Source organism: Mizuhopecten yessoensis, unplaced genomic scaffold (assembly GCF_002113885.1).
Source record: "Mizuhopecten yessoensis strain PY_sf001 unplaced genomic scaffold, ASM211388v2 scaffold3349, whole genome shotgun sequence".
Lineage (NCBI taxonomy): Eukaryota > Metazoa > Mollusca > Bivalvia > Pectinida > Pectinidae > Mizuhopecten > Mizuhopecten yessoensis.
In genome coordinates this window covers 150,206-160,964 of record NW_018405000.1, presented here as the reverse complement: position 1 = coordinate 160,964, position 10,759 = coordinate 150,206, and the positions used below count along the sequence as shown (strand labels likewise).

The 10,759-nt window shown below is 40.6% G+C and overlaps 1 protein-coding gene across 1 annotated transcript in view; it reads left to right on the top strand.

The window, feature by feature from the left end:
• Positions 1-211: 211 nt before the first annotated feature.
• Positions 212-10,759, top strand: part of LOC110447416 (A disintegrin and metalloproteinase with thrombospondin motifs 7-like) — a 60,562-nt gene continuing 50,014 nt past the window's right edge. The window contains exon 1 of the mRNA XM_021493087.1: positions 212-912. Within this exon, the coding sequence (XP_021348762.1) occupies positions 801-912 (112 nt within the window). The 5' untranslated portion in view covers positions 212-800. The remainder of the gene's footprint in view (positions 913-10,759) is intronic.

The following is a 10,759-nucleotide window of genomic DNA, read 5'->3' as shown; positions in this document are numbered from 1 at the left end:
TTAAAATGACTCGTGGCATTAAGTATTGTTGAGGTGCCAATAACACCGGCTTTCGCGACAGACATACACAATACGGTCAGGCTTTTAACACCTGTAACGAGTGAAAGTCAACGTTAAAAGCTCGGCAGACGTGAAAAAAATGTGTACCTGTGATTTCTAGTCTGGCGCTTTAAATGGTGCAGCGATGAAATCACTGACATAAATATATGTCAATTTTCAGGTGTGAATCCAGGTGATCTCATTGATAAATATGTTCTCGCGTTGATCCGCGATATCGATTGCAGGTCACACCGACTGACTGAAGCTCTCGTGAATGAATATACCAGGTTTGGCGTGGAGACAATGAACTTACTATAAAATTGTTTCATATTTATACGGTTGGGTTTATGTTTACCGTAGGGGTGGCAGGTGCTGTTTGGTGTGTTGTGGTATTAATGACCCTGAACTCCCCCTATGTAATACTACGGTATACAGCACCGGTACGAATACACACCTACTATACCGTCCTCCAATGGTATCGTCGGGCGCTGTGATCACAATATATACAGAGAGCATGGGTGTATATCTACAGCAACAGTTAGCTTTAAGTTCTACCGGATTGTCGGAGTGGTGCACACAATGTGCTTATACCTACAGGATCCATCAATGAAAGTCTTACAACCTAAAATTACCGGTCAGGATGTGTATATACTGTCTTACATTGGAAATATATTACCGGTAGAGGGGCACGTGTGTGTTTGTGCGCGTGAGTGCTAAGTGTCGTGATTTGTTTAGATTTGTGACAGATACGGAGGCTGAGAATGTTGTCTCCCTCATCCCAGCGCTCGTTTGAATTGTTGGTGCTATCGTTACTATGTCTAGCAAGTGTAACTTGGACTAGACAGCCCTATACATTCCGGGACACCAAACAAGGTAGGTGCATCAATGATAACAATCCGCTACCATGGTAACGATTTAATGTACTCCCTCGCTTTGTGTTGACTTGTTATACAGAGTGACATTAATCAAATATTTGATCATGATTAATAAGGGTTTTAGATTTATTCTCATATTAAAACAGGACATTCTATACCTTTACCTTACCTGTTTAGTTACCTGTTTTGTTCCCGTGAATTAAATTAAGTTTATGATATCGATAAAAACTCTCAAGGTGTTAAACATATTGTTATAATTGAGGATGTCACCACACTTTAAACGTAACTGAGGGCGATGTTACCGCGGAGCCTTCGCATCTTATCTCGGGCACACTTTAGGGGGTGGATGGGGGTGCCGTATCTTGGAGACGTCGTAGGGAGGCTATTGTCTAGCTCGGCGACACTGCATGGGTGGGGGTTATGGGTTTGGTTGGGATGGAATGGGCTGAGAGGGTGCAGTGTACCATATCTGTGTGACACTGAGTAGACTGTTTTCTAGCTCTGTGACACTCCAACAGGAGGCTCTACCAAAAGGGGGGAGGAGGGGAGAGGGACTGTGTACGTATCTGGGTTACATCGACAGTATACAGCTAATAACTTAAGACGGGAAGTACATTATCACATAAAAGTCACATAACGCAGGCGTCAATACCGTGCATTTCTTAACCATGCTTGGATGGTCCGTCTGGACTCCTATAGCCATCACTGTTACCGTGTAAACTACAATAGCACCCGTCAGGACACCAAACCAAGGACAGAGACGTATATATTACAGATCTTACATTACAAATCCATTGATCTAACTGTCAATTTCCCTGTCAAATCTTAATTTAAACATTAGCCCAAGATCTCATGTGGAGATAATGATGTATATATTGAAAAAGGTAGGGGAAACTTTTCTTACAAAATCTACAAATATGATTATTTATGTTGATCTTAGTGACACTAATGGACATCTTACCTTATAAACTACACGCGCACTCTACGTTGTAATCTATAAATACAGTAAATATACTACAGACCTAGCCCACTAGCATGCTCTGTGTCAATAATTACACAATATCCCGTCGAGTAGTGTTAATTCGGGTCAAGGTGTATGCTGTTGCCCTGTCAGGCGGGCTAAAGGCCATGTTGTCACTCCGACGCTCAGCCAACACATCGCCGATCATTACTGGCGAGAAGGAAGCTCCGATAACTCGCGATATGCTTGTTTGCTTACCCTAACGAGTAGATGGCGTTACCCAGCCATTATATAGCGGGAGTCAGATCGACCTTTTAAAGCTGTACCTATGATACTGTGTCAATGACAAAAAAAATCAGTTTTATAACATTATTTAACGTGCTTGATGTATGAGATGAGTGTAATAGACATTTACTTATGTTATACATGCGTAGCCTCAGGCGCAATCCCACCGTCTTATACTTTAACTTTCCCTGTATGGCCTTGAAACACGTGTCTGTAAGATACATTGGATTCTGTGTTAAATGTAAAACATGTGTTAAAGCTATTGTCAAGAGCTTCTCACGTAAACATACTTAACATGTTTTCGTTCATTGTGAGTTTGTAAACCTCATGATGTTGCACTCTAACACAGCAGTATTACAGTGTACCACCGACTTCCCCACTACTGCTGACGTCTTTCGTTACGATTTCGTCTAACAGTATTACCACCGCCTCCCCCACTACTGCTAACGGCTTTAGTTACGATTTCGTCTAACAGTATTCCCACCGACCTGACGTCTTCACTTACGGCTTCGTCTAACATTATTACAACCGACTTCCCCACTACCGCTGACGTCTTTAGTAACGATATCGTCTAACCCCCACTACTGCTGACGCTACTGCTGACGTCTTTCGTTACGATTTCGTCTAACAGTCTTACCACCGACATCCCCACTACTGCTGCCGCCTTTAGTTACGCTTCCTCTAACAGTATTACCTGCTGACGTCTTTAGTCACGATATCGTCTAACAGTATTAACACCGACATCCCGACTACTGCTGACGTCTTTAGTAACTCATTCGTCTAACAGTATTACCACCGACTTCCCGTTTAGGAACGGCTGGTAGTAGTTTACTCCCGCTTCCGTTGAAAAGTGGTTTTTAGTTTAGACTTCTAAAATTTCTTTTGTACTAAATTTTCACAAAATTAGGACCAGGTGTTCGTTTTTAATTGATATTGTACACCTTCCTGTCGTACATAGCCCCTGTGTGTTTTCTTGTTTAGTCTCGGATCAGAATTGGAGAATCGGTTCATTTCCGTAGTTTAGTCTTCTCCATTTATCCATGAACAGGATTTTGACAGTTTCTTTTAATACATCTTGACCTTTTGTAATAGACAATCTCGCCTAAATGGTAAATTTAGTCTATTTTCCCGAACATTAGACGACCCAATCTAACGAGAGCAGCAGCCGTGAGTGACTGGGAAGCCGTGATTATGTTTTGTTAAAGTCAATAAACAATTTCTCGATGCAATTATTAGCTCTATATTATATAATGTAGTGGTTGTCCGTGAGAGCCGAGGCATGTTACCGTGTAACAGAAGCCACACAGGCGAGAGCCTTAGGGCTGCAGTGGCTGTAGACGTAATCGTGCGCGTGTCTATGGTAATTGACGTGGTTATTGATTAGAGATGATAAGGGTACATCAACAACAAACAATCATGACAAAAACTAATGTTCTTTATTTAAAATATAGAGCTTAAACTATGATAGACAAGGATCGCATGGCTCAGCTGTCGTATGCTTCATGCTCATATTCCTGCTATTTTCGTTAGTGCATCTTTCCATGTCTGTTTTGTTCTCGTAGATTCATTGCTGATCGACCTAATTCCGCCATCCTAAATATTCGACCTAGCGTCGTATATACATGATGTGTTTTTAATGAAATTGTGCATCAGTAATGCCTGTTCAAGTATGTCACGCAATACGGTAAAATCGAGATTTCGGTCAGGTGTACGTCAAAATGTGTGTGTAACATACATTGTAAAACTATACATACTGTTACAAGAAGCGAAAGTTTACATATATGCAAATGTGACAAGAAGCATTGTTCCCGTCAGGTGCAAGACTGACGGTGTGTAAATAAACGTGTTTGGACGGCTGATTACCCCGTGTATATTGTCCAGGGGAGGGACGGGTAACAGATACCCCTGTCACCCTGGTAACAAAAGTCACTAGGTCAACTGGTGTCATCGAGAGGTCAAGAATCTGTTACAGTCGGGACAGTTTGATGAACATTACAACACATGGGGACAATACGGACGATGTCCCAGAGCTGTCATGGACGGCCAGATGTAGAGCTGTAACCAAATATACATGAATTTTAAGGAGCTTGCACCAAAGTGATTATTACTGAGTGTACCACGGAAACATATAGAAAAAATGTGTCAAGACTGACAGACATCCTTTGATATTTTTTTTTATAATATCTAAACAACCGTTTAAATAATAATTCAATTTTAAAGTAGATGGGTATAACTACCAACATGAGCGAAAGCCTATTCCGTTTGCTTTCTATAAAGTGAAGGTCGCCAAACCTAGGTTAAGTGATTACTAACACTTTAGATTATAAACCTATATATACCTCTATAAACACTCTCGTGATGTAAAGTGCTTTATCTAATGAGATGCTTGTGTTGGGCAACTATTTACGTCATCAAAACACGTGCATTTCGTGTTGTCCAGTGCTTAATGTCGAGAAAACAATATCAACACTTTGTGTAGGAACATACGAGTAACATTTACACAAAGAAAACAAATTCAACAGCTTAATGCATTGCACAATTTAATTTACATGTGAAATCAAGCTAATTTGACGGTATAATGAACCCCCTTGCTACTTTACCAACGGAAAGGCAGTACGTGTGTAAGGTTACCCAACAATTGTATGGGAGACCTAACACGAGCCTGGCCCTGGTACAGTACTGTAGGCATGACTCATGTGTGTCACTCTGATCCCCGTATAACTTGTCATAACAAAACCTGGGTCTAGCTAATGCAACCTTGCCATGCAATTTAAGCCTCCTGCCATTACACTTCGTCTTACAACCGTGCTGACTCCGGTTACGTATGGTTTCAGAACATTGCCGAATGCGGTCGCACGTTGTCGTACAACCTTGCTGACTGCGGATGCATGTTGTCTTAGAACGTTGCCGAATGCGGTCAAATGCGGTCATAGATCGTTGCCGAATGTGGTCGTTTGTTGTCGTACAAACTTGCTGACTGCGGATGCATGTGATCTTAGAACGTTGCCGAATGCGGTCAAATGCGGTCATAGACCGTTGCCGAATGTGGTCGTTTGTTGTCGTACAAACTTGCTGACTGCGGATGCATGTGATCTTAGAACGTTGCCGAATGCGGTTACACGTTGTTGACTATGGATGCTTGAGGTTTTAGAACGTTGCCGAATGCGGTTAGGTCTAAGATCGTTGCCGTCTACAATTACACGTGGTCAAAGACACGTGGTCATAGAATGTTGCCGAGAGCAGTTATTTGTCTAAGGTTGCCACGCAATGGTAGCTAACACGCAAATTTTATTTATAGTCAAGTTTATTTCGTAGTTGTAACAACTAGTACTGGTCTCGTAGTACTGGGAGGAGCTACATGACCCGGGGCATCGTAAACTTCGTCTTTATTTGCAAATACACACACGATGCTTGCCTAACGATGCACATGCTTGGCTACCCTTTGCAGTGTACTTTGAAGAAGATATCGTGTGTGCAAATCTAAAAGTAAAAACATACTTGCAATGGACCATACTTGACAACATATTGAAGCACGTGTCGTAGTTTAATGCGACCGATTAATTAAACTTTAGCAAACGCTACAAGGATCTCTGCTAAATTCAAAAGTTAAATGTGAGCGCTAAAAATCGTGAGTCTCCTTTCACAAAAGAAATCAAATATTAAAATCGAATTCCTTAAGGAATACCTGTTTACGATTGATTGCCTCATAAATGCACTAATAGAAGTAAAGCAGTGTAAGTGTGGCTTCCATGACTTATTTGTAAATGACACTTGGCACTGCTGTATTAAAATCGTTAAGTTTTCAAGAACAATCGAAACATATTTAGCTAATGTTACAAAAAAATGTCCTAATGTGTTAATGTGATTGTCGAATGTTTAGTCTTTATTCGTTTATGATGCATTTTGTGGTTTCGTTTTAAACATAACACTTGACATTAATTCAAAATAGTTCACCTAAAGATATAGAGTTTGACGAGCCCGTCAGTGGATAGAGGTGTATATATAAGATAGATTGATTAGTGCACTTCATATACACACACGTAAGTGTCTATTCTCGTAGCTGTCTGTCACCGAGAATTGATGATTGAGTTTTAGAGATATTTCTAGGCACATCTCTTGACGACATACCGCTGGATCTAATGGCACTTCAGACGATCACTTTCGAGTGCAATTTTTAATTTTTGAGTAATTACCTTGATATCAGTTTTTATTGGGTGTGTATTAGGTTTTAGTGTTTCACCTGCTTACGATCACAATCGCTCCATAAACAGCTAAAACAAACATTGTTCACTATTTCATTTCTAGCTCTAAGCAAATATGTCTTTTTGTATGTACTTTTACAATCCAAAATAGTATTAAATGGTTATTACAATGTAAGAATATTTGAAACGATTAGTTCCAGAGCACAGCACTGCTGGTTTTACTCTATTCGGTATTACGACCATCGAAGACGTTACGGGGCAAGTTTAACATTAATCTAGCGATAACCGGAAATGACATTTCACACGTACCTCACGTTAACTGTCTTCAATTTGGCAAGCTACAGAATTCCTCAACACTCGTCAACCGGCAAGAGCGTCATACACAACATTTGCAGTAGTTCGATCGATCTTATGACGTCATCAGAGTCCTTATCCTGTTGTAGTGGGAGAGTATATCACCTATCCCCGGGGCCCGGGTAGATGTCATTAAACGCTTACCCCGAGGACCCTTCGTGAGCTGGAGACGTGCGTTATTGTACGGAGAGCATTCTTCTCCATGCTATGGGGAGTTCCCTTTAAAGTTCGGCGCCATTCAAGTTCTGCCGTCATTCATTCATATTTACCTGGCGTTTCATCGCTTTGCCCTTATGATCTATGTAAACAGTCGTATAGGTGCTTTCCTCAAAAACGTGCAAACAAATCACATATTATGTATACAGTCCTAATGATAAATCGTGGTCATTGACATACTTTTAAATTTTGATTGTGGGTTCAAAATCGAAATCAATTGAAATGTCGTATTACATTTAATGACGGGTGATATTTTACATAAGATTGACGCCTCCTTGTCAACGGCATTGTAACAATGCCCTGGGTATTGCTTTGCGATTGATTGACGCCTTCTCCCTATCGACGATTCGACACGCAAACTTGGGCGCATCCTCTCTTTCGACGAATCCACATGTAAACTTCACTTGGGGAGGGGGAGGGTCACTCGAAGCTTGTTTGATGCCTACTCCCTGTCGACGGTTCGATATGTACAGCCTTGGGAAGTCGTTCCCCGATTTTTTGAAGTTTTGACGCTACCGACGTTGCTAACACTCGTTAGTGTGACATGTTTGACGCGTCCTCGCTATCGACGGTGCAACAACACACTTGAGTGTGACTGAACGTTTGACAGTGTCTTCGTATTCCGGTACAATTTATCCATATACGGTATACAAGCGTGAGATCAAATACACATTATGCATACTGATGTGTGGCGAACGATCCTAACCTTGTCTGTCGTGGCGAAATATCGTCTGCTTCCGGCCGTTAATGGATTGATTACATCTATATGGGCAAAATTTCTTACAGTACATGAATGTCACCATATGTGTTTTTCATCGAAGAAAAAATTAACAGATTGTATTTAAGATGGCCGTGGTCTCGCACGATTGCTCACAAATGTTACTCGCTTTTCACTCAATGGTTTAAAGTTTCATTGATAAATTTAGTTTTTGAACACGTCTGCGGTTTTGTTGGTTTTTTAATGAGTCGTGCGTTCATTGATAAAAGCAGAAAGAGGTACATGACGTTGATATTGCTTTTGTCAAGGAGTAGGGAATAATAATACTAAGTCGTTCATCAAAGTAACATTACCTTGCGATTCAACTTTACTGCAGATCACATCCAAATAATATTACATAGATCGAACTGTATATCAATACAATACAAACAAACGGGTTTACAGATATGCATATATGGTATTGAACACGTATCAAGCACCTTGTAAGTCTGCCTCCCTCTGTTCAAAAGGCTTTATTCGGGAGAGGCCCGTGTATAGCAAACGTTACGGTTCATTGACTTGCTTTGGGTTCCTGGTTGGGTTATCTTCCTTTGCAGTTTTTCAGACTGAATCTTAATACTTCATGTTTTACCAAGCTCCCCATGAGACAGCTCTACCTCCATTTGTAAATATAACAGGTCCCGGTCCTAAAGTATCATATCGTAAGTCACGTTATACTTTCATGGACAATCTACCGTCAATAATTCTTTAAATGAATAATGGTTGTTTCTCGTCTACAATTTCCTCTTCATTGACATCGTCTATGTCCTTGTCACGCACGCCAGTTTTGCCCTCTGTCGGCGGTGACAATGGACTCGTAAATGACCCGCTAGGCTTTAATGAATTTCTTAATTATATATGTCTAATATGATTGGAATCTCTTAATAATGAAAATGTCGACCTTAAACGTTTGACATTGCTGTCACACACGTCTTTGATCTAAGGTAATTACACATTTAACGTTCTACAGGACGGCCATGATGACCTTTTTCAATAATGTACCTACCGCAATCTAGTTGAGAGTGAGACTATGAGGACCATTCATATGTATCTACAAATCACCTTCTCTCGTTTCAAACGCTGCTGGTGGAAAATAAGGACAAAGACAGTTTTATTAATATGTGAAAAACAAGCTGAAGAGATAAAAGATAAAATTGTAATGCTGGAGGACCTTTAATATAATCAGCTAAGAATGTGGCCCTTAGGAGACAGCCCAGTTGCTCTATTTCTACCCGGGGCTTATTAGATCAGAGACACTTCAAATATAATTTCTTAACCCATAAAATTGCCCCGACTATACACGGTAACGAAAAACCTGATAACCTTCCGCTCTCCTGATGTGTCTTTCAGGGAGAGTAAATATATGAAATTATATTAACTGGAAAAAAGGACCACCTCGATTTCGGGTTAAAGATCGTGTGTTTTGTTGTAACGGGACGTGTGTTGTGTCGCACTACGGGCGTCTGTCCAGGTAAGTTTTTTTCACCTGAGGCCCTCTCATCCTATATCAGGTGCAATCCCTCTACTACAAAACTGTTTCATCGACTGCCACGTTATGCTTTTTTACAACTAAATTGGAGTCCGTCTATGTGATAACTAAAATGGTCTATTGTTCTGGACCGGAATTCCGGAAAAGCTGAGCAATACTTTGATTCGAGTTACAGTCTTGACTGTCTCTAGGTGAGACAGCCAAAGGTTCACTTTCTCAGACGCCTTGACGATGTTATAGGCGTTGTGCAGCTCTGATTCATACCGTATCCTTTATCAAAGGTAGAAATAAAGGACGCTAATTATATAAATACAGGTGTTTTGAGGCATAACCGAAAAAAACCGTGATACACATTTCGGAATTTGAAACATGTAAAAAGATGCAAAATGAAGCATTTCTTACTTTCAACCATCCTAATATCCCATCCAATTTGTAGGGTACACTAGCACTAGTAGCGATGTCACTATTGCAGTGTCTGATGAACATCTTCTTGCTATAAAAATGCCAGTGAATTATCGTCGAATCGTCCACTTAACAATATTTCTAGAAACAGCACTGTGCGGAAAGTGCTTGTCTTACCAAACTGTAGATTGCCAATTACGCGTATGAGGTTTTAATGACAAATATTATCATCAAAGACATTGCTATTATGTGACGCACCGTGGATCTAGTGTCTAGTTGCTAGACGTATCCCGTCCACATTTACCACAATGTAGCCGAACAGCTTCGACTACATTTACATCACTCTACCAATAATCTGTATTCGGAATGTCAGTAATCAATGAGACTTGAAAACCCGACATGCGTACAAAGTAGGCATGGGCAACTCGCTTTGAAACTTATGATAGCTTGACTTATGATGCGACTATATACCGAGTTCTCTGCAATTGGGGAACTATGAATGGTTAAATCTGATTCGTTAGCAATGCAAAATGTAATGATAATAATGACGAAAGTTTGAAATCGTTGCAAAATGGGAATCAAAATGACGTAATCGGGATTTCTAGGTTTACCATTCGGTCTACTCTCTTTGACGAGATGGTCTCGGTAGTAATCCCTGGTGAGACAAATGGTGTGTCGTACCGGGGCTGTGCCATTACAGAGAGATAGCACTTGAGAGTGACCAATTAGTGTCATTTCCATTTGAGGATACGGTTTCCATGCTATCTTAGCTATTGCGAGGACAAACCAAAAACAAAACAATGTTATATTTGTAAACCGGAGAACATTTTATTTAGAGAAATGCTTTTCTCACTAGTAGCTGTTACGATATTCACCCAAAGAGACACAGTGATGTGTTCTGAACCGTTGTCTACTGACTCGCGTCATAACTAACTTAGTTATACGAGGGCTGCAAGCTGGCAGACGGTTTGGCCATTGCGCACGCTTCATATCCTCTAGCGAATGAGCCATGTCCGGCCCGGTGTTGCGTAGTGATAGACATGGATTCTAAAAAAAAGTGGGTGTACGATAATACCCCACACAGAACTAATGAGTGTTCCGATACTCTTCCTGAACACAACATAAAAACCATGTGATTATACAAGCCGCCAAAACCTCACGCAAAGAAGTGTTTTCAAT